At 44.6% G+C, this 27,245-nt stretch overlaps 5 protein-coding genes across 6 annotated transcripts; 2 read left to right on the top strand and 3 right to left on the bottom strand.

Annotated features, from left to right (window-relative positions):
* Positions 1–993: 993 nt before the first annotated feature.
* On the bottom strand, positions 994–4,473 carry spic (Spi-C transcription factor (Spi-1/PU.1 related); the record flags this gene model as incomplete). Its single annotated transcript, XM_080022636.1, has 5 exons — positions 994–1,472; positions 1,653–1,755; positions 1,872–1,996; positions 2,143–2,230; positions 4,405–4,473. 5 exons carry the CDS (start codon positions 4,471–4,473, stop codon positions 994–996), a joined length of 864 nt encoding a protein of 287 aa, XP_079878762.1.
* A 2,136-nt stretch (positions 4,474–6,609) lies between these two features.
* LOC307246714 (uncharacterized protein) lies at positions 6,610–10,395 on the bottom strand. The gene is made up of 2 exons (XM_080022710.1): positions 10,236–10,395; positions 6,610–7,972 (listed from the first exon to the last, which is right to left on the bottom strand). The coding sequence occupies exon 2, from the start codon at positions 7,769–7,771 to the stop codon at positions 7,022–7,024; it is 750 nt and encodes a 249-aa protein (XP_079878836.1). The 5' UTR covers positions 7,772–7,972; positions 10,236–10,395; the 3' UTR covers positions 6,610–7,021.
* Positions 10,396–12,474: 2,079 nt separating this feature from the next.
* Positions 12,475–18,090, top strand: atp6v1e1b (ATPase H+ transporting V1 subunit E1b). 2 transcript variants are annotated; one of them, XM_080022059.1, is made up of 10 exons: positions 12,499–12,578; positions 12,665–12,737; positions 13,412–13,477; positions 14,795–14,904; positions 15,104–15,170; positions 15,266–15,355; positions 16,364–16,432; positions 16,568–16,662; positions 16,757–16,844; positions 17,358–18,090. In XM_080022059.1, the coding sequence occupies exons 2-10, from the start codon at positions 12,705–12,707 to the stop codon at positions 17,418–17,420; spliced, it is 681 nt and encodes a 226-aa protein (XP_079878185.1). In that variant the 5' UTR covers positions 12,499–12,578; positions 12,665–12,704; the 3' UTR covers positions 17,421–18,090. The 2 variants fall into 2 exon arrangements, with proteins under 2 accessions (XP_079878186.1, XP_079878185.1); XM_080022060.1 differs by having other exon boundaries at positions 12,475–12,737.
* A 662-nt stretch (positions 18,091–18,752) lies between these two features.
* ada2b (adenosine deaminase 2b) lies at positions 18,753–21,910 on the top strand (the record flags this gene model as incomplete). The annotated part of the gene is made up of 9 exons (XM_080022637.1): positions 18,753–19,065; positions 19,190–19,409; positions 19,514–19,724; positions 19,895–20,022; positions 20,154–20,244; positions 20,364–20,472; positions 20,673–20,830; positions 21,464–21,666; positions 21,790–21,910. The coding sequence occupies 9 exons, from the start codon at positions 18,753–18,755 to the stop codon at positions 21,908–21,910; spliced, it is 1,554 nt and encodes a 517-aa protein (XP_079878763.1).
* A 71-nt stretch (positions 21,911–21,981) lies between these two features.
* Positions 21,982–27,228, bottom strand: LOC307246652 (putative polypeptide N-acetylgalactosaminyltransferase 8; the record flags this gene model as incomplete). Its single annotated transcript, XM_080022638.1, has 12 exons — positions 21,982–22,012; positions 22,165–22,344; positions 22,462–22,629; positions 22,710–22,805; positions 23,127–23,264; positions 23,354–23,539; positions 23,626–23,740; positions 23,837–24,034; positions 24,164–24,347; positions 25,685–25,851; positions 26,538–26,781; positions 27,036–27,228. 11 exons carry the CDS (start codon positions 27,226–27,228, stop codon positions 22,204–22,206), a joined length of 1,830 nt encoding a protein of 609 aa, XP_079878764.1. The 3' UTR covers positions 21,982–22,012; positions 22,165–22,203.
* Between the last annotated feature and the right edge of the window lie 17 nt (positions 27,229–27,245).

Here is a 27,245-nt window from a genome sequence, read left to right on the forward strand (position 1 = left end):
ATCTATCTATCTATCTATCTATCTATCTATCTATCTATCTATCTATCTATCTATCTATCTATCTATCTATCTATCTATCTATCTATCTATCTATCATCTATCTATCTATCTATCTATCTGTCTATCTATCTGTCTATCTATCTATTTGTCTGTCTGTCTGTCCATCATCATTTCATGTGTTTTCCCATCACTTAACTTGACACTGACACTTGAGATAAGACACTTTACTTAATTAATGAACATTTTATTAATACCATGGGGGAATTCAAGACAGTGCACACTAAATTACACATCATCTCACATTTCCACCACTGAAAAAGGATTTAAAAAAAAATTCACACGTCCACCAGAATAGAATAGGAATACATACAATTGTTTCAATTATAGTGTTAAATTTAAGATCCGCTCTTAGGACTGCCTCACCTTTGTTTAGACAACATAAAAAATGTATTCTGCACAACTTACTCCACAAGATTAAAACCCCCAAAAACATATAAAAAGGACTACGGAGATGAAAAAGATGTCACACGTGATGATTTTTTTTTTTTATTATTATATACAAGTAATCAAAAGTCTGATAAATTGTCAAAAACAATACAGCAAGTAAAGGACAGTAGAGCTTTCCTGAATAAATACTGGGGCAATATACAGAATAATATATCAATATACTGTGTATATATATATATATATATATATATATATATATATATATATATATATATATATATATATATATATATCGTATTTCATAGCACAGGGTGCTCAACTCTGGTCGTGTATACAGTATACTGTACACATAATTATTTGCACCTTAAAAGATGCACAGAACCTTTTGATTATATATTGTAAAATTCCACTGTATACATTATGGACCCAACAAGCAATTTGTAGATACGCATTATTCATACTAGTAGTGACCATATAACATGTTATTCGAGTCCGGTCTGTGAAAAATGTTTTCTGCCTGACAGTGACAAACATTTGCAAACCAGCTCAGTGTCTGATGCAGTTGTGTGGCAGGAAGCTGGAAGCCAGGTCATAATGTTCCTGGAAGGGGTAATGGCCGTACCAGCTGCACCAGTCCGGCGGCGCCAGTCCACTGCAGCTCTGCTCGGCGTCCAGCTGGCTCTGGGGCACCTCCTGCGCGGGGTGGCCGCCCGCCGGCCTCGCCAGCTCCCGCCCGGGCCCGATCCTCTGGAGGACCGACGGGTTGAACTGATACGTCAGTTTGCGGCGCACCTTGCGGATCTCGCCCGTGCGGCTGTAGTTGCGCAGGGCCCTCGCCATCTTCTGATAGGTCATGGTCTTGCGGTTGCCCTTGCGCCGGCCCCAGCACTCGGCCAGCTTCTCCTTGTTCTTGGAGATGAAGTTGAAGGTGCCGTTGCTGCTGTCCGTCCACTGGATGGAGTCCCGCATGTTGGGGTCGTTCAGAGCCTCGTGCAGGTACTCGTACAGACGCAGCTTCTTCCGACCTGAGTGTGGATAGAAAATGTCTGAACTGTCTCATCTCTAATGTACTGTAGTCTTAACGTCTGCTCCTCTAACTTCCTTGATAGTCCTGTCATAAGATTTCCTCCGTCTCTGGGGGAGGGAAGAATGTTTATTTTGACTAATCGTTGGGGTTAGAGTAGTCTATGAACCCCTCTGGTTACCTTTAACGTTCCTCGGCGGCGGTAAGACATGGTAGAACTGCGGAGATTCCGCCGCTACAGGCTGATCCAGGGAGACGTCGGGGACCACCAGCGGCCAAGAGTGGTGCTGAGGAAGACGCGTCAAATTCAGGGTTGGATTTTGTGTCGCCTTCGACGCACACACACACACACACACACACACACACACACGCCGACATGCTCGCGGGAGTTTCTACTCACAGCGGTGTTGCTCCAGTCGTACGTGGGACCGGGCACATCGGGAGGGTGAGCGACGAGGCAACAGGAGATCTGACACACCGTAGGCTGCTGCTGCTGCTGCCCCAGAGTCTCAAAGTACTTGTACTCTGAACGGTGGGGGTAAGGAGCAGGCAGACCAATCAAACATCAGCGCACAAACCAAAGATCGCCTGGATCAAAAAAAGTCGCAATTCGAATTTTTGTCGCCTCTCGAAGGATGGAAGGCTGTGAGTTGGCGTGCGGAGATACACACCCGACTCGCAGTAGGAATTGTCCGAGTGTTGCTGAATCACCTCGATGGCGTCTTGGAAATGCTGGTTGAGGTCGTTGTCCGGGGACGTCTGAGGACGGCGGACACGTGAATGAAGTCTGATATTCACCACGACAAATGAGCGGACAGTAGCGCTCACATATCAACCTTTTGATTCCCAATGGGGAATACCCGGTACTTTTTCCCAATACATTTAAAGGATTGCTTTCGGAAAGGTAGTATTTTCATGACTCACCATCCTGTATGGTGGAGTGTTACCCCACGTGGAGACCATCGCTCTTCTTCCGTCTATAATATAGCTACACCTGGAGTGCAGGTACGCATCCTTTTGCCAGGTATATATATACAGTATGTGGGGCTGACATCCAATACGTGTTCGCTGTTGGCCGGTTTAACTGCGGCAACGTCATGTCGTAGACCAATACTTCTCTTTTTGGGGAAGAATAGATGAGATAGAGATCTGACCATCGCACTTTCACAGAACGGAGATTTAAATTTAGGAAAGAAAAAAAAAATAATAATCTATTTTATTGCCCGTTGCTCACTAAGCCGAGGATTAGCAGAAACCACACATTTGCATAGCGTGGTATTTATTAAAAATACACATCAATACTAAGAGACGCTTTTCACTTGGGTTTATTGTAAATTTAAATCAGAGCCAGGGTGGGTGTGGTGGGGAGGGTGGGGTAAACCCTTTTTCAGCCAAACCAAAACATTTGGGCGTCCTACCAGTGTGCTCCGTGAAGCGACACCATATTAAAGGACAGTTGATATCTCAGTTTATAAAGATCCAACACCAATTGGAAACCATAAAAATCTACAAACGATTCTTTACGGCCCCAATACACCCTAATACACCATTAACTATACATAGTTAATGGTGGTTAAATTAACTTGGTTTTTAGGTAACTAGGTAAGTCACTCGGACTATGCAGGGACTACTCCCAGTTATAGCATTTATAGTCCGCATCTTACAATGCAAACAAAAACTTTCTTTCAACTCGGATTTTCTATCTGTCGTACGTGATGATGATGATGATGATGATGATGATGATGATGAAATATTTTCATGCAGATTCTATCCGACCAAGCTGACCAAACCTCAAATGCACCTGGGAAGGTTAATGGTTAATGATGTTTAACTCGGACCGCACCTCAAGTCAAACCCACCTTCCAATAAACGCTGTTTGTTTTTTTCTTCCTTTTTTTTTCGGAGAGGTCCAAACACCAGTTTTAAATATCAACCGACTTTTCCCCAGAAGTTCCCCTTTCGGCTCAGTCGCTGGCGAGGTGGAAAGAGCCGTGGAAACAAGGCGGCAATAGATGGGCACAGATTACAGCAAGGCAAAAGATTTATCCAGTCGGGTCGAGTGGAATTTATTTATGGAGCGTATTTCGAGTCGTTTCGACCGGAGCGCTGCACAGGAAACGGTCAAAGGAAAATGAAATAAACACGCAGAAATAAAACGACAGAGACACCACACGCGAGAAGAAATAGGGCACAAACACGCAAACACCGCAGACCTCGTGCACATTCAAAGCCCAAAGGAAATAGGTGGGTGTTACTATGGGGTTTAAAGGTTTTAACAAGGAAAGACAAATCACGTTTTGTGGATCATTTTGGTCAAAAAGTTCGACAAAAGACCAAGTTTTGATCTTGATTCTTTCATTTTTGTGTCCTATTTCACTTTGAATTTCAGCCTTGGTTCTATCCACGAAGAAACACGACTTTCAGAGTGGACGTTTCTGCGCTGGGTGATTTGCGATTTACATCCGTGTGTGTGTGTGTGTGTCTGTGTGTGTGTGTGTGTGTGTGCGTGTGCGTGTGTCTGTGTGTGTGTGTTGGACTGTTTCCTGTCTGTGCAGTGCGCTGATAAAAACTCCGAACCACAAACCCTCACCTTTTTCCCTCTCCATCCTTCCATCTTTCCATTCATGTCGAAACCTCTGTCAAGTGACCTCCATAAATTCTGCAACCGCAGCGCTACACCTCAAACTATATGTCATTTCTTTCTTTTTTTAAATTTTTTTTATATTATTTTATTTTTTTCAGATCTTTTGGAATCAAATGAGAAAAAAAGAAAGAAAACTCTGCTGCCGTTCAAGATGTTATGTTTGTGTCATCTAAAACAACCGAGGTATACCTGTAGGACATACCTACCTGCACATACATATACAGGGGGTGGACAAAATGCAGGAACCGCTAGAATCAAGGAAGCAATGAGCAGCAGGGACGACCTTTACCTTCAGGACACCTGCAATCCTTCTAGGAACGCTGCCACACAAGTCCTGAATCTGATGGTAGGGGTACATCGCAACATTCTTCCAGGTGTAAAAATCCTCCAGTTATTTTGGGGACGAAGGGGGTGGAGCTCTGCTTTGCACCCTACAGAACTTTCCAGGAAGGTTCGGTTGGTAGGGGAACATCGTGAGGGGGGAACGGTGTTTGGCGCCGTGGGACGTGCCTGGTCCTTCCCTGTAAAATGACCCCCGCGGCCCTTGACCGCCGCATGACCCCGGTGGAGAAGCTGTTGGACCCGGCGACTCCCAGGAGGCGGCTGCCCCTACCATTACGGATCCCCCACCGCTGGGGTCCCAGGCATCCTTTCTCTCAACATAAATCTGTCCCCATCTAGGAAAAAGGGTGAAATATGACTCATCAGACCACATTATTTTGTGTGTGTGTGTGTGTGTGTGTGTGTGTGTGTGTGTGTGTGTGTTGCTCAGTGGTGCAGGCTTTTCTGCTCCGCACGCAGCATTGTGTTTCTTTTTAGGTCGGCCTTGGGTACCAGAGGTTTCCTGCCGTAAATTCTGGCTTTGTGGAGCTCCCGATGTGTCGTTTTTGTCGAGACTGGTTCGTGAGTGCAGGTTTTTTTTACGAAGGGTGCACCTGCAGTTTTGCCGGTGGCTATTTGGCCTCGTTGGGGCTCTGTTGTTTGGTGCTCATGCCGATTTACAAATTCGGATCCCTGACACACACCGACAATTATGAATCAATTAGTGTATTTATATGTGTTTCTCTTTGATCGGTTGATCAGATAGAAAGGAGGATGAACAGGGAGTGAAATAAGTAGAAAGATAAAGGAGAACAAAGGGAGATGGGGCAAAACAAAACAAAAATATACAAATGGAGCTGCAAAGAGAGAGAGAGACCAGAGAGAGAGAGAGACAGGTTTTTTTCTTTTCCTTTTTTTTTTAATGGTGGATCAGGTGTGCGGGACACTTTGCAAACAAAGAAGCATTTTCCTTCCTCTTCTAAATTCAATAGCCGCATGAAACCGCAGGGCAGCCGGCCACCGCTCTACTTCTTTATTTTCCGCCACATGGGTGAAATCAAGAAGTTTGAAGTCACCGGCACACACTGGACAAACAAGCTGTTGATGAAGCCTTATCTGTGTGATGGCACACACTGTAGAAGAACAAGCAGCCTTTTGTCTTTAGAGATTACTGAGATATATTTGAATGCTTTTAAACTTGTCTATATAAGTGTAATTGTAAAACAATTCATTATTTAAATATTGCTTTTGCTTTTGTTTTTTGTTTTTTTTGTTGTTGTTTTTTGCAGCCTGCCAGGCAGTGCAGCTTTTGGGTCATGCTGCCTTTATTTGATGTATTTTATTCTTTTTTTAATTTCAGAAATTCACTTTCTACAACTTAAAAATATATTTTTTAACTATCAGACATAATGCCATAAATTAAATTGAACTTGGTACATTTCAATTGAAAAGCGACATCAAAATCAGAACTTTTCTCATCCATTTCACTTTGCAGTGAAATTCTAGCTAATTAAATCCCGATCCAATTGTTGATATCAATGTCACACATTTTAGAATTTTAGAAAGAAGAATTATGTATGAATCATATAGTAATTTAAAATTACTCTTGATTTTGAAATGACAATTTTAGCTTTAGCTCCGCGGTTAATGCTTTACTGATTGAGTGCAGTGTCGCCTGTTAACTAACAGGGGTCGGCGGGAACCTTGACCCATAGGCCTTCAGGACGCCTTTGCCACTCAGCGTTGGGAGACTTGAATATCAGGTGAGGATCAAACCCACGTGTTACAATTCTGACTGGTTGTGTCACATTTTCTCCCTCTTCCCTTTCCGTCCTCTTCTGTTTACCACATTTTCTGTGTCGTGTGATATGTTTTTGATCCACTTGGTTTATTTCTCTGTCCATTTGCAGAGAGAGTTAAACAAAACGGGACGGTGCAATGGACTTAAATATGGATGCACTGTTTAGTGTGTACAATGCAAATTATGTCACAACAAACATTATAACGGAATTATATTCATTACCATTTTACATGGTCCTTAAGGGGCATGAACAGGGAGGTACATTTCGATGGCATTCAATTTAGATGGCATCAGTAAATGTGGTGTGTACAATATGTATACAATATGGTGCATCACATGAGCTGGTCATGGTATAATCAAATAAGTCCCCCATCTAGGATAATTCTTTAATGTTGCTGTTCAGGGTGATAAACTGAGAAACAGAACCACACAAAAAAAGAATAACAAAGATTTGTGATTTTTCGCATGAAATGGTGACTTCATTCGTGACGTTTTTTTTTCTTTTACAGATCTGGATTAACTCGTGCAACAGTTGTTGTACACCGGAAATTGAAGGCCTTGAGCTCTTATGGGAGCTGAGGTAGCACAAAAAGCATCTGAACATCCACTTGAAAATTTTTCCAACAGTAATTACACTACGCAGCGACCATCGCCAGACAGTAAAATCCAGAATACAGGAAGTGAAGAGATGGTTATACCATTAGAGGGGAAAAAAAAACAAAAAAAAAAAAAAACATGAAACACTACGTTGATCTGGTGCTACGTGTTCAGATAAAGTGGTTTTCTACTTTTTGCAGTAGGCCACAGCACCATAAACCATAACTCCCACTACAGCTACAACAGCTGCACTGCCACATAGCACCAGTGGCAGCTCCGCTGAGCTGGGTGGAGCGGCGGTTTGGGGCTGATGTGTCTTCATCGGGGCTTCCTCTGGCACGGTAACAGAGCGTTTCTCCTCAGGAAGTAGGGGAATCTGTGTGAACTCCGATCGGTTGTCAGTGTGGCTCTCTGCCGAAGGCTCGCCAGCCACGGGCACCAGAACCGGAGGAGGGTGGAGCTCCTGCATGGAAAAGAGCTCCTCCACCTCAGAGGTGGTGGCTGAGGGGACTGGCGTGGAGGTGGTGGAAGGGGGCTGTAGTTTGACAATGGGCAGGGGCGGCATGGCCATTGGTGGGACCACCTGCATGAACTCGACGGACCGCTGGACCTTCTTCGCTGACACCAGGATCTCCCCGGTTTCCGGGGCGTGGAGGTCCTGCTCCTCCCGCCTGAGCTCTGCCAGCTCCCTCTCACCTCCTAGAAGACTCAAAACGCTGCTCTGCAGCTCCTCCTCCTCCTCCTCTTCCTCCGCTCTGCCCCTCTCCTCCTCCTCTTTCGCCACCGCTGCCTTGGCGGCCTCCTCCAACAGCTCGGCCTCCTCCCGCTCCACATGGACCATGTCGGAGAGGGAGGAGTGGTTGTTCTCTTCTCCCGCCGGGACCATCCCGTCACTGCTGTCCAGGCTCTTGGTGTCCTCTGGGTCCATATCCCCCATTGTGGACCAGGACTCTGCCAGGAGACTCTCACTTTGCCACGGCCCGCCGCTCTCCTCCTGTGTAGGAGGCAAGCCGGCGGGGGTGGAGGTCAGCGACTCCGGCCGCTGTCCTCCAGGGAGGAAAGTGGCTTCACCACCACCACCTCCATCCTCCCTGCCGGACTCCACTGGGGCCTTTTCCTCCAGAATGAAGGCCGGATGCTGCAGAGGCACGGTAGAACACATCAGTCAAGATACATAGTGGAGCAACCTTTTTTGTATAATGGTAATTGTATGGTAATGTTATTGTTGGTGTTTTTTTTTTTTTTTTACTCATTTCATATGATTTCATATAATTTATTATATCATCTTAACAGTCATGGTAAACCACAAAAAAAGAAAAAAATTATATATATATATATATATATATATATATATATATATATATATATATATATATAAAAAATTACATTTACTTTAATATATTTATTCAGATTACATTTCATGTTGTTCGTTATAAGGTGGATTTTTTTCTGAGGCGAGTGTCCTCGATGACACAAGTTCCGACTGGAAAAACGCACTCACCCATCTGTCTGCGTTGCAGTGGCTGTGTCTATGTATAGCTCTGTCCCTGCATATCTTTCTATGTTTAGACACCATATACATCTTCATCTGTCACCCCGACATTGGCAGCCATTTCAAATGGCGTGAGCACTGGTGAGGGAGTGAGGAATTCGCAGGGAAGGTGATGTAAGATTTATGCGACGCCACTGGGCCCCGCGTCGATACTGTCATTACAAAAAGGCGTCGGATGTTGACATATTGTTCGCATGGCCCGGCTGGGTTAAATCAAGAGAGTATTCCCTGGAGTCTCTACGAATTCCTTGAGCGCTGGTCAGTGCAGCGTAAGGGTGACCCTCTTCACCCTGTGTGCCGTGTCCAGATTTTCGGACGGAAAATATTTACCAGCCCGTAAAAACCCGCAATAGATACCCTGAACACTTGTTCCGTTGTGTACCGTAGTGTCACATTCCCGGTATGTTCCCCGTGTGCCGGCGAAACTTGACGCAAAGATTCTATAGTCTGTTGGAAACGTAATGCAACTCAATCACTTCTGAATATACTGTTTCTATGGAGGTCTCGGGCACTTTTTAGCCCGGTTTCAGGCGGAGAATCTAAAATCTGGGGGATTAAGAAGGAGACCGCTATAAATAAACAGATCAGGGCATCGGCAATAAGGAGCATCTGCAACAGGAGGTGAACTGTAACAGATTTGCTCCTGAGCTACAGTTGTGTGTAAATAGCGGAAATAAACCGTAAACAAACTGTAAGGTAAACTGTCCGGAGAGAACACAGGAAATTGTTTTAAGGGGGGAGAACCCATTTCTCCCTTGTTGTACAAGCGGTGACATTTGAGATGCCTTCGGCGTGCCTTCAACCCTATGCCCCGGTACCCGGAGGTCCCCTAAGTGGATATCACAAAGAAAAACCCTCCCTTTATTTCCCAACACTGCTTGTGTTTTTAAAACTAGTAAATGCATTTCATCGTGTTTTGGTGTATATGTCATTGAAATAGTTACGCCGCACCTCTCTGAGCCCTGTAAGTCACCAGACAAGGCGGGATTTGGACTACATTCCACCCCGTTGTCAGGGGTTTAATGCCGGCCTAAGCAGCACATTGTCTTGCGTCGGAGGCCTGCGGGTCGCGGCGCACAAGAATGGATCCCATTAGCCGCTGGGGCGAATGTCCCCGAAGATTTAAGCCGTCCAGTCGGGCGTTTAAAATCTTCCACAATGGGTTACCGTGCTAAGAAATCAACAAACCGTTTCCACCGCACTGTGATCCTCGTTTACTTGGCCTACATAAGTAATTGGATTCCCATTGATCCTATCCCGGCAACAAACAAAAAAAACACCAAAGATCCGTTTAAGGTGGTGGAAAACAATCAGTGTGATGTTGGACAGTGCCTTTATATGATAATGACTTTGACTGTACGCGAACACAATACCAGCGATGAGATCAGTGGCCGAGAGCCAATCAGAATTGAGGTAAGGTCACTCGGACAGGACGAAACAGGAAGTGCGGAAGAACAACTTGTAGAACTTCTTATCAAGAAAAGGAACTGACAACCGGAATAATCAAGGCCTGACCCACAGAGGGGTGCTCTATATACCCCTCTACCGACGGCGGACGTCTTCCTTCACTATTTAAAAGTAGTCCTGAGTGACCTTTTGATGACCTATAACCGCCGATGTGGTTATCCACGGAAATTTAGTCCCGACCGACACGTACGAGGTCCGGGCGATTGAATGACATGCTCAATTCATGGAATGTGTTTTATTATGCCTGGGCTGACCTGCTGTAAGAGAGAAGTAAACAAAGCAGCCCTTGTCTATGGAGCTTGTGGACCACTGTGGTGTTGCTCGAGCCGAAGCGCAATGTATAGACAATACTGTAGAAGGAAAATGAAAGCATGCGCTTTACCTGCACGCCTCTTTTAGCAGCGCTGGGTCGCTTGATAGATGACAAACAGATGCGAAGGATCAGAGAGCGACTGCCAGACAAAGAAGTCACACGCAGACACTGAGGCAGACGGGCATGCTGTCACCCGGCACGGCCACTGTGCAGAGCTCGCTCGCCCGCTCGCGCGCGCTCTCTCTCTCTCTCTCTCTCTCTCTCTCTCAACCCATTATATCGTATCTATTGGAGGAGTCCCAACCCTCTCAAGAAACTCTAAGTATTTGCAGTTGCAGAGGGGTCAGTGTATGTGTGTGTGTGTGTGTGAGTGTGTGTGTGTGTGTGTGTGTGTGTGGTGGGGGGGGGGGGGGGTCAAGGGTCAGATTTGGTGGTATATTTCATAGGATTAAAAAAATAAAAATGTTGATTAGGCCCACTGTATCCCATTTTATTTAGGTAGAGAGAATCACAATGACTTGCAATAAAAGTTGGAATAAAGCTCGTTTACTGTCGGCTGTGATATCTGATGAGTTGGCAGGGATCCGAAATAAATATGTGGATGAAGTTTACCTAAATAAAGTAAGTAAAGTAAAATAAAATATAGTAAAAGTAATGTATAAAGTAAAATAAGATAGCATCACCGTGGGGGGGGGGGGGGGGGCTAATACTGGAATTACTAAATACTATATACTTTTTAATAAAATATACCATACATAATATATCCCATATATAATTACTAAACACTAAATGGAAAAAAGTAAAACAAAACTATTTATAAAAAAGTATTTTATTTAAAAAAAATTCACTGTAACTATTATAATTTTATATTTATATAACTATCACAATGTAACTATGTTTAAAAAAAAAAAAAAAAGTACGTTGAAAGCCAATGGTAGAGAACGAGAAAGAGAAAGAGAAAGACATGTTAAATACTTCATCTCTGTCGTGGTCATTTTTCCACGTTGTCGCCCCCTCTACTGGCGACATGCGGCAGGACAGGGCATGGGGACAGTAGCGTTGATAAACACGTCATAGCGGGACGGACAAACCGCGTGTCTTCACAACTCAACGCCTGATCAAAATGATGACGAATCGAGCTCGCAACCGATTGCAGTGGAGTAAAATAGACAAATGGAGTACCTTGCTTGTACAGACAGATATGGATCACACTGCTCCCATTTCCCTGAATTACAAAATAGTAATGCTAATGATTCAATGTATGGGCTTAAAATCGAGAAGAAGAAACTAAAAACCGTCTACTTGCGCGGTGCTTGATCTCGCACCCGATTGGCTATTTGACCGGAAGTAAATATCATGTGACCTTCAATACCCTGCATCTACTAAAAAAATAAAAATATATATAATTTATATTATTTATCATATATATATATAAAAATTATATGCATCATATATATTATATATATAATTATATATAGCTGATATATATATATATATATATAATAAATACAAATATTAATAAATATATATCAAATACACAGACACACACACACATATATATATAATAAAATATGAATAAATAAATACATATAAAATATATATAAAATTATATATATATATAAATAAATAAATAAAAAATATATACAATAAAATATATATACAATTTATATATAAATACAAATATATATATATCAAATACATTAATCACAAACAGACACGATATATATATATATATATATATATATATATATATATAATAAATACAAATATTAATAAATATATATCAAATACACAGACACACACACACACACATATATATATAATAAAATATGAATAAATAAATATATATAAAATTATATATATATATAAATAAATTTAAAAAAATATATAAAATAAAATATATATACAATTTATATATATATAAATACAAATATATATATATCAAATACATTAATCACAAACAGACACGAGATATATATATATATATAATAAATACAAATATTAATAAATATATATCAAATACACAGACACACACACACACATATATACATAATAAAATATGAATAAATAAATACATATAAAATATATATAAAATTATATATATACATAAATAAATTTTAAAACATATATAAAATAAAAGATATATACAATTTATATATATATATAAATACAAATATATATATATATCAAATACATTAATCACAAACAGACACGATATATATATATATATATATATATATATATATATATATATATATCGTTTACTAATCGGCACTTGAGCTCGCACCTGATTGGCTATTAGACCGGAAGTCCACCTCACGTGACGTTGGGAATCAGCTGATCTGCCGTCAGACATCTTTGCGAGTCACGACCGCCGCGACCCGCTCCCCTCCGCGTCTCTCCGACTTCCAGGTAAACAGACGTCGTGCGCGTCGCGCCGCGCCGTGTCAAATATCACCCGATCGCCCACTAACCGGGCGGCGGCGGTTTGATTTCAGAACGTACATTCCCTGCGTGGAGGCCTCGACAGCCGCAGCCATGGCGCTCAGCGACGCAGACGTGCAGAAGCAGGTGCGTGGAAGCCTGTAACCTTCAACCACCGCGTCTCTGTTCGACGTGGGGTCTTTCAGTCGGGTTTGTTCGTTTCTGAAACACGGCGGCTCCGGGGGGGGGGACGTTCAGACTCTCAGACGCTCACTCTACGTTGGCATTTAAGCGCTCTGCTCTGCTCTGGCCTGATCGAATTGGGCTGGATCGGGGCTCCGTTAAACTCCGGCAGGAGCAGCGTTCGTCGAAGGGTTTGCGATCCCGGCTCGGAGCGCCGGGATACCGTCCACACGCGTGTCCGTCTACAGCCTCACGGTCACATGACGGCCGCGATGCCAGAAGAGGAACTCGATTCTGCTTCAGGGATCAATGTCAAAAAAAACCCCCAAAAAACCAACAACATTTTAATTTCATTTTAATGTGGGTCCAGGAGGAGTAACGTAGTCTTACAATTACCGCCCTTTTGTTGGTCACGAGTTAGTGTCCAGTGATCGCTGAAAGTAATGAAATAAAAATACAGAAACATTTCACACCATAACGACAAAACAGGGGAAGGGAAGACAGCTGGCAAGCGACTGTTCCCAGCTTTTATTTTGAAAGAGCTGAATGTGTGTGTGTGTGTGTGTGTGTGTGTGTGTGTGTGTGTGTGTGTGTGTGCGTGTGTGTCCTCACTCATGGTTGTCTTCCTCTTTGTGTAGATCAAGCATATGATGGCCTTCATTGAGCAGGAGGCCAATGAGAAGGCGGAAGAAATTGACGCCAAGGTACTGCACAAGATCTTTCCACCGTAGAACACTGGCGAAGGATCATCTCAACCATTTGAAATGTATCTCATTTCAACCCGGACCTCGTTTCCAGCCATAGCGATTTTAGAATGTTTCAATCTCTGACAGACAGTAACAAAACTGTTACTGTCCGTCAAATATTCAGGTATATTGGTGTTTAGAACAGGAGTGTTGAGTTTGAACAAAATTATAACAAAGTTATTTCCTGTGTGAATTTCAATATTGACTGTGTATATACAGTATATCGATATGTACCGATGACAGTGCACGTTGCTGCATGTTGCACTTAATAGGCCTGTTTACCGGTTATCTCGGGTTCATCAAAAAACAAACAAACTTTAAGAATGTTAATCATTGCAGCAAAAAATTGAAGGCCATGAAATGATATTGAAAAGTCTGAAATTCGGTTCTGGAGGCTGTTTTCTTGGAATGAATAATAAGTTTGAAAGTAAAACAAATATTCAAAGGGTATTTGCTTTTTAGTTCCAGACCTAACCAGAATTTGGCAAACTTCCCCTGGCACCACAATAAACGAGGTTATGCCCGCCTAAAAAAAATAAATAAAAAATAAATGAATAAATGTAATTTTTCCTTTATTGGTCGCTGTAGGAAATTCATCCTCTGCATTCGACCCGTGCTGACTATTTGAGGAACCACCTTATGGTGCTCGGGGACCAACTCCAGCTCTAGAGCCGATATCTTGATTCAGGGCATCGGCAGCGGTGTGCACCAGATATGTATGCCTTTTAGGGTTTGGAACACCTGGAGGAAACCCACACCAAGAACATGGAAACTACCCTGAAAGCAAGAAGGTCCTGACTTTGAACCGATTCGGTTCCAATTCAGGACCTTCTTGCTTTGTGGCAACAGGGCTAACCACTCACCCACTAGGAGCAGCCGTTTTGGCAAACATAGTAAATATTACATGGATATAAATTTTCCCCAATACAAATTGGGTTTGTTTCTTTAAGGTTGCGTTGTTAAAAACACAGAAAGGTGTTACACAGTCAACTTGATCGCCTGGAGCTTGAGTTGGTTGATTTTGTTAGTAAACATATTAGCCTGAAAGATCTTCTGGGCGAGCTGCATTCATCCAACCAGGGCTTATAATGACATTTTGTCAAATAAAGTGGTTGGAGTTGTAGCCAAACCGAAGCATTTGATCAGATCAGTCGAAAAGTTGAAACGGCAGGTCTGCACGTCGAAACTTTCCACCCGGTTATTTATATATCCCCGAAATTCTCCATCTCAAAAAACATTTCTGCTGCCATTCTGTGATGTATCTGTCTCCTCCAGGCAGAGGAAGAGTTCAACATTGAGAAGGGTCGACTTGTCCAGACCCAGAGGCTGAAGATAATGGAGTACTATGAGAAAAAAGAGAAGCAGATTGAGCAACAGAAAAAAATGTGAGTCACTCAAGGCCGGGAAAGCACAGGAGACGGCACATGTCTTAAACTTCCTCTGTCTGGGCTAATAACCACGCGTGACGGGCAATTTCCATAATCTCATTAAGTGACCGACAATGAATCTAGTGTGAGCCGTGTAGCTCTGTCGGCTGGCGTGGCCGAACCGATGCTATTTTGTGTTTTCTCTCCCCTCTCGCAGTCAAATGTCAAATCTGATGAATCAGGCTCGGCTAAAGGTGCTGAAGGCGCGCGATGACATGATTTCGGTGAGTGTCCGTGAACCGCGGCCGGCGCGGCAGGGGTTTCCCCCTGCGAGTGAATGGCCACACGGCAATACTGGTGTCCAATCGTGTTCCCTCAGGAAATGCTGAACGAGGCCCGCCAGAGGCTCGGCAACGTCGCGAAGGACCCGGCGAGGTACCCGGCGCTGATGGACGGCCTGGTCTTGCAGGTCTGTGAGTCTGGATCCGCTCGCCAACGGCCGACGCCTCAAACCGGTCGCTTCCCCGTCGCGGGCGGCGGTGTTTTCGCCCAGATAACACTGAACCTGTTTCAAAGCAATAAAAGGTTCCCCAGTTTAAAAAAAACCCCAAAAAGGCATGTTTAAAGAGCTTGAACAAGCCTCAAACCCTACATTTCATACGGCCATTTAGATGGATCTGGGTTAACGCTCTATTTACCATTTAGAACCATTCTTAAGTGTTGGTGTTACCAATGGAAAAGTGAACCCCATGAATACCATGTCGTTTAAGTCTGTGTTAAACCAAGGACAGTTTTTTGTTTGACAGACATTTATTTAGTTGCTACACTTTTTTAATTTAAAATATGTGCACCGCGGGAGACAATGCAGACAATAACATTAGTGTTGAATGTTCATTTAAGTTAAGAAATGATGTCTCGTTTGTGATGATAATGAAATTGTTGAATTTTATCAGATGCAAAAAAAACAAAACATGATATTGGCATTACATATCATCCATCAGCCACCCTGCTCTCTAAATATCAGCTTTGGCCATTGGAAAAACCTATATCCGTCAAGCCCTAATATTTCAATATTTCCAGGAGGTAATATTAAGGAAGGTTTCTCTCTTTAAAAAAAAAAAAAAAAAAAAAAAAAATCTATTAAAAATCATGGGGAAATTGGTTAAGGGAGATGTGACCTGTGTGTTCTGCCTAGTAAATGGGCGGAAACCTGATCTTTACGCCTTTCTAGAACATTTAAAGAACCAAGGAACTGCTGTTTACAATGTAGTGAGGTACAATCATATCATAATAAAGAGAAAGCAACTTTAACTTTATATTTATGTTTCATGTATGCACCATACACCAAGACAAATTCCTTGTACGTGTAAAATTACTTGGCAGTAAAGAAGATTCTGAAATAATACAACAAATGTAAGAACATTAGGGCTAAGTTATACAACATTCATTTATTTTCTTTCCACATGTGCAACGGCAGGGATTCTATCAGCTCCTGGAGCCGCAGGTGACCATTCGCTGCCGTAAGCAGGACCTGCAGATGGTGCAGGTGGGTTAGTGTGTGTGTGTGCGTGTGTGTGTGTGTGTGTGTGTGTGTGTGTGTGTGTGTGTGTGTGCGTGTGCGTCACGAGCGGCGTCGCAACTCAAGTACTAATACTACTGCCAATGTGGACTGTTCATCCAGGCGTCCATCCAGAGGAACATCCCCCCCTACAAGGCGACGGTGAAGACCAACCTGGAGGTCCGCGTCGACCAGGAGAACTTCCTCTCCCCGGACATGTGAGAGTCACCGTGTGCGTTTCTCCCTCCGGGCGTCGTCATCTGTACAGGATGTAATGGGATGTTTTTTGGGGGTTTTTTTCTCTCTCTCCAGCTCTGGAGGCATTGAGCTGTACAACGCCAACGGAAAGATCAAGGTGTCCAACACGCTGGAGAGCCGGCTGGAGCTCATGGCCCAGCAGGTAGTCAGACTCCAGCTCCCAGATTTCCATTGCAATGGAATTATGCAACGCCCACGTTCTCTTTCGTCCGTATCCCACACGAAAAGCTTCGAGGCCAATTCCATCTTCATAACAGGGCTCTTAGCAGGTCCTTGAGGTGCTTGCAGTGCTTGAATTGCGTCCTCAGAAATTTAAGTACCAAAATACCTCGAAAATAGCCTTTTTTTTTGCGTAAGTAAAAATACTTGAAAAGTAATTTTTATTTTAATTTGTCACAGAATCATCTGCATGGCCACTGAAAATTATAGTTCTCCTGAAATTAATAGGGTTATTTTTGATAATAAAAGATGACTAAAAAAGATTAAAGATGATAAAAGATGATAAAAGATTAAGAGTGTGTGGTTCAACGAACCCCTACCACAGAAACAGTGGTGGGAAATCAATTGTATTCCGTGATTTATTATCATTTCTTTTTTTTTTTTTCTGTGTTTTGGGTCGTCTCCCGAGTTAAACCGTCCGTTTCTTTGTCTCCAGATGATGCCTGAAATCCGAGTGGCTCTTTTCGGCGCCAACCCCAACCGCAAATTTCTGGATTGAGCGATTCCGCCGTCCTAGACAGAAGAACGAAGACGAAATTTGCCCTTTTTATTTTGTGGTGTAAAACGATATCATTCCTGTGTCTGTAAAAAGTAACTACTACTGAAGCGATTCCAGCTCAACAACAACAACAACAACAAAAAAAAAAGACACCTTCGTTGTGGTCGTGTGAAGTATTGCTGTGTTTCTTTTTCTGTGCGACGCGGGGGGGGGGCTTGAGTGAAGCGGGAACATGCAGAGTCGCCGTGGCCGTGAGGGAACGAGGGCGATGTGATTGGCTGGATCTTTCAGCGTCTCGGGCTCTGATTAGATCAAGCCCCCGCGGCGGCTTCTGTTTATCTCCCTCTTGCTCCTCTTCCCGGTCTCATAATCACATTGGCCCACATTTTAAATCGCATGGAGCATTGTCTCGCTAATTGGTCTTTGCTCCAAACCAATCAGCTGATTGACTTGAGTATTTGGTAAAAAAAAATATAAGCAGAACTATGAGCGGGTTAATTTATTGCTGTTTACATTTATTGTACATTGTCATGAATTACAACCTTTTCAGGGCGTTACTAAATTATTGTATGTTTGTGTTTGTTTGTTTTTTTTGGTTATTGTCTCTGTCTGAACATGTTAAATTGTGAAAATGTGTAACATGAAGTAAAAAATATATATATCTCCCTACCGTGATGCTTTTATTTTCCTTTCTTTTGTTTGTGTTTATTGTGTAATTGGCCATTCATGCTTCCTCCATTAGTTCATCACATGGTCATTCGTCATGGGGGAAAAAAAAAAAAAAAAAAATGCTTCGATTGTCCGGTCCTCCCCTCAGTATTTTGTGAACCGTCTCAGGGCTCATCGGGCTAGTGTGTGGCCGTGCGCTATGAGGGCTGGTAAGCTGAAGCCAGGGACCGCTCGAAGCTCATTGTTTGTGAGTATATCACGTCTTTCATTTGTGAAACAGGATTTAAAATGTCTTTACCATAGTGGGGTTTTTTTGTTGTTTATAGACCAGTTCCCACAAAGGTCTTGGAGATTAACGCGGATATTGTATTCTCGTTCTGATTTGTGAGTCTTGACAGTTGTGTTTTAGATTCTTAATGTTATGTTAGTTCAATGTTGGTTGACATCTTGGGGTGACAGCTGGTGTTAGATGCAAGTTAAGGCCGCAAAGTAAACTATGATGTAAACCGACAATGTTTAGACAACTTTTCTTTTTGACACATGTCTTAACTCAATTCAGTTTGTCCTTGCAGCACAAATAACGCCAGTGTTTACATTTCAATGGCTGCCTTCTATGTACAAGGAGGAACATCCCAGTAGCACCACCCAGTGGAACACAAGGACATGGTGGTTCCAATCCCTGAAGGAGGCGTCCAGGTTGAGCTTGTATGCGGGCTCCTCTTGTGGTTTGGGGCGACGTGCCAGGGGGGCCCGGGCCCTGCCCAGAGGGACGCGCTGATGCGTGAGGAGGCCTCCAGGCAGATCGGCGGCAGGCTGGCGCTGACCGCGGCGGAGCAGAGGCTTGACGCGCGCCTCCACCAGCTGAAAGAGCGGGAGATGGCGGCGCCGTCGTTTCCCCCGGCCGTCCACTTCTTCAAGGCCAAGCTCCTCATCCAAAGGAGCCCGATATTCGGGCTGCTGCAAAAGATGCCGAAAGGTAACGTGACCTCTCCCTGTAAGGGGCTGAGGTTCTCGACCGGTAACGTTCTCATTCTCATTCGGTATCTGGTTGGAGCATCTAAGCCTCAGTCGGCGCCGTACGTGTGTGGTGTTGGCGACAGGTGGGGCCCTGCACATCCACAGCTCCACCCTGGTCAGCGTGGACTGGCTGGTGAAGAACGTCACCTACAGGCCACGCTGCTACATCTGCTTCACCTGGGACCGCTCCATCCGCTTCTTGTTCTCGGACCGCCAGCCCTTCCCCCGCTGGGACTGCTTCCACTGGCAGCTGCTGGAGACCCTCCGGGCCAAAATGGGCGACGCCACAGACTTTGACAAAAGGTTGCCCGCGCTTTCGCCTGACCCGTGCATTTTTGAACGTTGTAAAGGCGTTGCATGATTGCCAATGAAAATGTCTGTTTTGATTAACGGGGGTGTCTTCTCAGTTTGATTCGGAACCTCACGTTGTTCACTGAGGACCCGGACGCGGCGTACCCCAGTCAAGATATAGTTTGGGAAAAGTTTGAAAAAGCCTTCATTGTGGCGTCGGGGCTGATCACTCACGCTCCTGTGCTGAGGGATTACATCTACCAAGGCCTGGAGGAGCTCTACCAAGACAACATTATGTATCTGGAACTAAGAAGTGGTCTCTCAAGGGTTTGTGTTGTCATGTCACCCATTTTTCTGAATACGTTTGGCCCCCTAAAGCCAGCTGATTGGTATTGAACAGATCTTTACGTAATACCGCTGAAGTCAACTTCCGAGTAGAAATGAACTTGTTTTTTTCCGATCTGTGTAGTAACTTTGGCCATTTCTATCTAATTAAGACCTACGAGCTTGACGGAAGCATTCACGACAAGGTCTGGTCCTTGAAAACGTTCCAGGAAGTCGCACAGCGTTTTGTGGGAGATCACCCAGACTTCCTCGGAGCTCGTGTCATAATCACTGTCCACAGGTACCCGCCGCTGATTCCGGGCTAATTTAAATCTTGTGCTCGAAATCAGAACCGCTGACAAAGCCGCTTCAATTTGATCGCATGAAAAATGTGCTGACGCTGTTTACGTCGGCTACCGCTCCCCTCTCCAGGGCTCTGAGCGTGGCTGACGTCAAAGCCGCCGTGAAGGAGGCCATGCAGATGCAGAGAGATTTCCCGCATGTTGTCGCCGGTTTTGACCTGGTAGGAACCACCCCTCGCCTGATTTACCAAATGAAAATTTAAAAAATTTAAAATAAAAATAAAAAAGCTGACCATATGTAAAATGATGGATGGAGGGATGATAACTTGATGTTTTGAAGGTTGGCAGGGAGGACAGTGGGAGGACGCTCTGGTATTTCAAGGAGGCCCTGTTGCTGCCGGCCGACATGGGGCGCGTCTTGCCGTATTTCTTTCATGCCGGAGAGACAGGTGGGCTCTTTGTCCTGTGGCAACGCACTACGTCTTCTGTGTAACCCATTAAAAACTCACGGTTTTCATGCTCTATGTTTATGTGCCATCTTTACACGCTATGAACAAGAGAGGGATAAACTAAAGCTTTCCATTATTCTGGGGATCCTCTACGTTGTCTGGGTTGCTTTGTCTACACACATACACACAAATGTGTGCAGACGAAGAAGGCACCGACGTGGATGAAAACATCCTCGATGCCCTGCTGTTCAACACCACAAGGATCGGACATGGCTACGCCCTGGCCCACCACCCGCTGGCCAAGGAGCTGTCCAGGAAGGGAAACGTGGCGGTGGAGCTATGTCCCATCTCAAACCAGGTTAGTGTGTGTGTGTGTGTGTGTGTGTGTGTGTGTGTGTGTGTGTGTGTGTGTGTGTGTGTGTGTGTGTGTGTGTGTGTGTGTGTGTGTGTGTGTGTGTGTGTGTGTGTGTGTGTGTGTGTGTCACACACAGAGGAGCAGGGACTTTTTGGTTCCAAGGACTTAATTTAGACCCTGGTCCCTGCAGTGGAAAAGTAAATCCTCCAAAGATTCCTAGTTCCTGCGGTGGAAACGCGGCCAACCGCGGTTGTACTCTATTAGAAGAGTATTCATGACATCATAGGTCACCCTGTGCACATCACACAGCCCTGAGGTGGTGTTTGGGGCTTATGGGCTCAACCGCCCCAAGAGCAAGTAAAGGGGTCGGGTCAGGTGCAATGCTCCATCAGAAGTGATGAGGTTGCATTGGGTAAATGTTTTATCGGAATAATCACAGGGATTAAGCGTTTGCCCCATTGGACTCCATTTAAGCACAGTGAGAATCTGCGGCAGAGTGGTAAACGACACTTTAAGGAGGCCTTGGTTTCATTTGATTAGCTTGATCGATGCTGTGATTAAAAAAAAAAAATAATAATAATTATTATTATTAAAATTAATGATCAGTGTGCGTTTTTATGTCCGTTTGATCCCCAGGTGCTGAAGCTGGTGTCAGACCTGCGGAACCACCCCGCCGCGGTCCTGATGTCGGAAGGCCACCCCATGGTGATCAGCTCCGATGATCCCTCCCTCTTTGGGACCACCGGCCTCTCCTACGACTTCTACCAAGCCTTCGTGGGCATCGGGGGGTTGAAGGCAAACCTGGCCACTCTCAAAGAGCTGGCTTTGAACTCCATCAGGTGCAGTGTTTGTTGTTCTCCGTTTGTTTTGTCCTGACATGCGAGCCGTCTTGTAAAACATTGTTGGCTTCCAAGGCGTGACATGCAGCTGAATCACTAAAGGCAAATATTTTTCTCCCGCAGATACAGCTCCCTGCCACCCCCCCTCAAGCAGACAGGCCTGGCCATGTGGCAGAAAAAGTGGGACACGTTCATATCTGCCGGTTTTAAGGAGCTGAACCAGAAAGGGACCCGTTTAATTTAAATACAGTTTGTGACTAAAATCCTGTAAAATAATAATAAACAGTAAAAAGCAAACCAAAGCACACCGTTTAAGCTCCTTATTTCACTTTTCCGTCCTGTAACCCTGAAAAAGGACAAAGAAGTCAAATCAACATATGCGTCAAATACGATGCATTAAAGAGTGACAAGAAAATAATAGAATGAATTCACAGCTAAACAATATTTAACAATTTCTCAAAAAGGCACAATCACAAATAAAAGATAAAGAGTGTGTACCATAATGAAAGTCAGTGTAACATTTAAAGGGGTGACCTATTATCTCTCTGTGCCTTTCAGAATGTGTTGTATCTTCCAGTGCTGCTGCGTGCACTGCTGGACGATCAGCTTATAGTATGTGTCTGCACCAACGGCAATCTCCAGACATCTCTTGGTTTCTTTATTCTGGATAGCTCCTCCCTAAAGGAATTAAGAGAAATTTCTTTTTAAGAATTAAGAGCCATGAATTCACAATATAGTATTTATTTTTGGTCTACATTTATATGTGAAGAGATTGCATCTTTTTTTTTTCTTTACTTGTGTAAAGTCCCACAGGAAGTGAAATTTCTTCTGTTTGGCCACTTTGCACTCGTCCAGCCTCGGGTATTGTCCAACGCCGGGGTCTACGAGGCAGCGGTTGCTGTTGTACTTGTGAGATTTGATGCCGCCGATGTAGATTTCACCGCAGTTTCGGTAATAACAGACCTGCAGAGACGAGCGAAGGAGACCCGTTTTTGCACAGGACATTGAGACCTGCGGCCTGCGGCGGAAGCGATGACACGTACTTGCGGCATGAGAAAATGGCAGCTGTAGAGAATGGGCGTGCTCCCGGGGACTGGGCCTTGATCGATGCAGAGATCGGGCTTGAGTTCATTTGATAGCTGACCGGGTAAAGTACAAAATGGCATAAATATCACGTTTATTTTGACTCATTTTGAAGCAGCGTGTCCTCTGCGTGCAAATCGGAATACAAGAAAAAAATCAAACGTAAGATAACGCCAGTGATGATGAGCCACTGACTAAATTCCTACATTGTACATCACTGTATATACCACAAAATTTAGACACCAAACCAATGCTCTTGAACAGTCAACAGAAACAACAGATGTTTGAAGGGGACCTGTCGACCCCTCCCCCCCTTGTGGCGTCAAACTTGGCCAGCAACATACAATCGGCGCCTCTTCCCGACGTTGAAGACTTACAGATCTGTAAGCCGCCAGGTCCTCCAGAGGGTCCAGGAGCGGATAGACATTATCGAGATACCACTGGAAAGGCTTGCACTTCATCTCCTCTCTGAGCCGCTTCCTCTCCGACACATCCCCGATGTCGATCCCGTGGTTCTGCTCAGGGGGAATCAAACCTTGCGTAAAAAGGCCGAGTGAGGCGACGTGTCTCGCCGTTTCGGCGTTTATTTTGATCGACTGACTACCGTAGGTGGGAGGTTACACGCGACGTTGACGTTGGTTTTGTACTCGTCCAGCCATATCTCGGCCACCCTCAGCGCATTGCGTTTCATCATGGCGCTCAGGTCGGGGAGGTAGGGCTTGTGGGCCCCTCTGATGTGAGCGATCCTGGAGCAGGGTATGATCTCTATGCTGCCTCCGCACAGCCACACCTGCCTCCGGAAACAGATGTGAGTATCTAAAACTGTCGTTAACAGAAAACCGAGATAAACCGATACAGAATCTGTGACTTGCTTACCCGGATGCCCAGCTCTACGTTTTCACCGCCGTATATTTTCATTCCGCCGTCAAGGCTTCCAATCTCTCCAAAGAACTTCCGATCAGCGATGAGTATGCCCATGATAGAAGGGCTCCTGACAACAAACGAAACGGTGTGAAAGAAACCGTCCTTGTGGACTCAACGCTCTCGCAGCCAAAGGATTTCGGGGTAATGTGGCGGTGTGGCTTACTTGCCGGGTTGGGACTCGTCCTTCAGTGCATACCACTCGGGTCTGAAGGACTCGTACATGCACCACAGTGCCCAGTCGAAGGCATCGGCCGCGGGGAAGTAGCGAATCACCTCCAAGTCATCAAAGTTGACTCTGTCAAACACCGGTGTCAATACCAAGGTGCGGTCTTCCTTGATGCGAGAAAGCAGTGGCTCTGCCCTGTACACACAAAGCCGTGGCAATTAATAGGTGTGGCATGATATAATGGAGAGTTTACATTAGAGGGCGAATTAAATTCCACAGAGCTAGGCGCTGCCAGTGAGGGACGAGCCCCCCTTAACGACCAACCATTCCACGTGGACTTCTACGTGAGCATCCAAGATGGCGACCACGTCTCCGACGGCCGCCTTCCACCCCGACAGCCTGGCCTGGGTGAGGCCGAGTTGCTCGGTGTGTCGGACCCTCTTCACCAGATTGGGGTGCTCCTCGTTGATGTAGCTGATATAGTCCTCCAGCTTTCCCTTTAGATCCTCTGCAGGAAGAGCACACTTTCGGATTAACGGGAAGAGAAGCACTTAGGTGTTGACGTCCGTGGGACCCCGCGCTCCAAGTTGGAATGTCCGTGCATTTCCACATGGCAATGGAAGATTGTTTTACTGGGCAATAAAAATCATATTTATCAATTGATGAGTCATTGGCCAAACCCCTTGTTATACTCAATGTGGTGGAAATCTGATAATTATTGGGTTGCTGGCTTATTCACTTGGCTCCTCCTTGGAAACATTTGGGTCTCCTTGAGCACCCAATCCCAAACTACTACTTTTCTCTGTTGGGGGAATGAGAGGTTTTAATATTGTGAAGCACTTTGAGTAGCTGTAGTGCAGGGGTACCTAATACGTTGATTGCGATCGACCGGTAGAATGCAAAGGTAGTGCGGGTAGATCGCGCGCCATTCAATTTTATTATTATTATTTTTTTAACCGATCTGACCTATCTGATCGATCTAACATGTTGAATGAGCTTAATTTAGAGCTGCAAGGAAAAGACAAAACCGTGGTCAACATGATCAGCTCAGTTAATGCTTTCAAACTAAAAATGCAACTTCTGTGCTCAAAGCTGCAGCGCCATGATTTGGGGAACTTTCTAAATCTTGCATCAGAGCTGGAGACCCAAGGGGCGTGTGCGCAACTTCACAGTGTGCGCTTCACAGAGGAGATTGAAAACTGTCTGTCAGACTTTGACAAACGGTTTCAAGACTTTAATTTATATGCTACTCATTTAGGGAAGATATTGAGGTTAATTCACTCGCATCAAAAATTGCAACACTGTTTCAGTTGAACTTGTCTGCAGTGAAGGATGAGACGCCACAGGCTGACATTCAACTCAAGTCCAGGGCTCACGGACGGTTTACTGTTCCACAATGACTGATGATCATTTGGAAGCCTGCTTGAGGCTGGCTACCAGCAGCTGCTGTCCGGACTATGCAACCCTGGCCGACTCCATTCAGTGCAAGTCATCAGAGTAAGGTAGTGACCATAAATGTATTTAATTGTATTGTGCCGTAAGGGTTCATGCAGTGATGCAAGGTACGCCAACATATATTGTATATATAAAGTATACTCAGTATATAAATTAATATATTTAGCATTTTTTAATGCAGGTAGATCATTTTGACCTGGTCATTTAAGAAGTAGCTCGCAAGCCGAAAAAGTGTGGGCACCCCTGCTGTACTGTCTATAAAAGTAATATAGAAATGCAGTCCATTTGATCAAACATCACAATTCACGCCAAGCCCCATCATAATGTAACGCCAGATGTCTTTCGTGTATCAAAGGCTCAGAGCGGAAAAGGCAGATTTGGCAGACCTACCATTGGAACTGTGGTCGTCCACCATTATGATTTCTTTCAGGAGCCGGGCCGGTGTCCTGTCTATGATGCTGCGTATGGCCCTCTTGAGGATAGACAGAGCCTCATCCAGATAGATCAACACGACACTGATGCTAGGGAGGTCATCCGGGTACTTTCTCCCGACGCACCTGTGAGAGAAAAATGCTTACGATCATTTATTTTGAATGAGGACCAAGACCTCTACCTCCAGAGGGGGAGTTTTTTTTTAAAACATTATCTCTGTTTTCCCAGGAACCACCCCAACTTTTTTTTAAATAGAAATGTTCTTTCTCTTTGCAATGTCAATTCTTACGTGGAAGAACCAGATCACATTCGACCCTGTTTACCTTGTAAGGAGATAAAGAATAATCACAGGGAGCCTGGAGGTGCATTGTAAAAGATTGTAATCTGCATCTGCCAGGTCATTTACAAGTTCCTGGGAATAAACTGTTTGAGGTTGGCATCCAAGCCACACCCTCTGTTGTTGTATAAAGCCCCCTTGAACAGAAATAAGATTAGACTGATCAGAACACTGCTTTGGAGCAGTACTGAATCTTTTTATTCTGCAGAATAAATAATCTTGAATATTCTCAGTTTTTGTTTTCTTGTAGCGGGCAGATTAACCTCACCGATCATCGCAGAAGGATTTCCTCCACACACCTTAAAGGAAGATTTTTATTTTTACTTCAAATCAAAAGCTTCACAACAGGGATTTTCTTTCTTGAAGCCCATGAAGCCGCTGGTTGGAATTTAGACAGATTGCGTGGTGAATATGAACTTGGACTGTCTCAAGATTTGCGAGCTTACGCGGGGTGGGGGTGGGGGTGGGCTTCACCTGTGGTCTCTGGTGTCGGGGATCTCTCGGTTCAGGGGGAGCCGGTCACTGAGGAAGGCGTTGTAGCCGTATCTCTGGAAAAGGCTCTCTGCGTCTTTCTGCTCCTCCTCGGACAGCTCATCGCCCCACTTTTTAAACAGCGGTGAGTTGGGGTAGAGCTTCCTCACCGCCTTCCTCTCCATCGGCTCTGGTGCCTTCACCGCTCCCGGTGCTTCCCTCTCATTCATTTTGCTCAGCAGTTTGACTGGAGAGGGACGGTCAAGCTATTTTCACCATCCACAGGTTTGTACGTTTGTACGCTTTAATTTACCTCTTTACCAAGATAATCTAAAAAACAAAACAACTATTGCCTGACAGGTGGCAAACTGCCTCTCCCAGAGGTTTCAAAGAATACATTTCTAACAGTCTTGCATCTCAATTGTGCATTCATGATCAATTTCATTTTTCGATCGTCGCCTGTAGGCAGAGAATTTAAGTATCCCGGAGATTCGGACTCACTCAGCTGGCTGACGTGTGCATCCACCCCGTTCATCCTCCTCAGGATGCCCTGACCGCTGATGGAGTTGTTGGCTTGGGCCCTCTGGAGCCTCTCTGCGTGGGAATGGACTTCGTGCTTTATCGAGCGGAGGTAGAGCGAGCCTGTGGCCAGAGCCAGGACGGGAAACACCAGCTTGACCCAACTGAGCCTCATGGTGCCGTTGCCTCAGC

Source organism: Zeus faber (genome assembly GCF_960531495.2).
Source record: "Zeus faber genome assembly, chromosome: 21".
In the NCBI taxonomy this organism is placed as follows: domain Eukaryota; kingdom Metazoa; phylum Chordata; class Actinopteri; order Zeiformes; family Zeidae; genus Zeus; species Zeus faber.

Coding starts and splice junctions, on each gene's coding strand:
- LOC307246714 (XM_080022710.1), bottom strand. CDS start 7,771: ATGGGGGATATGGACCCAGAGGACACCAAGAGCCTGGACAGCAGTGAC.
- atp6v1e1b (XM_080022060.1), top strand. CDS start 12,705: ATGGCGCTCAGCGACGCAGACGTGCAGAAGCAG. Junction 15,356..16,363: donor TGGACGGCCTGGTCTTGCAG/GTCTGTGAGTCT, acceptor GTGCAACGGCAG/GGATTCTATCAGCTCCTGGA. Junction 16,845..17,357: donor TGGAGCTCATGGCCCAGCAG/GTAGTCAGACTC, acceptor CTTTGTCTCCAG/ATGATGCCTGAAATCCGAGT.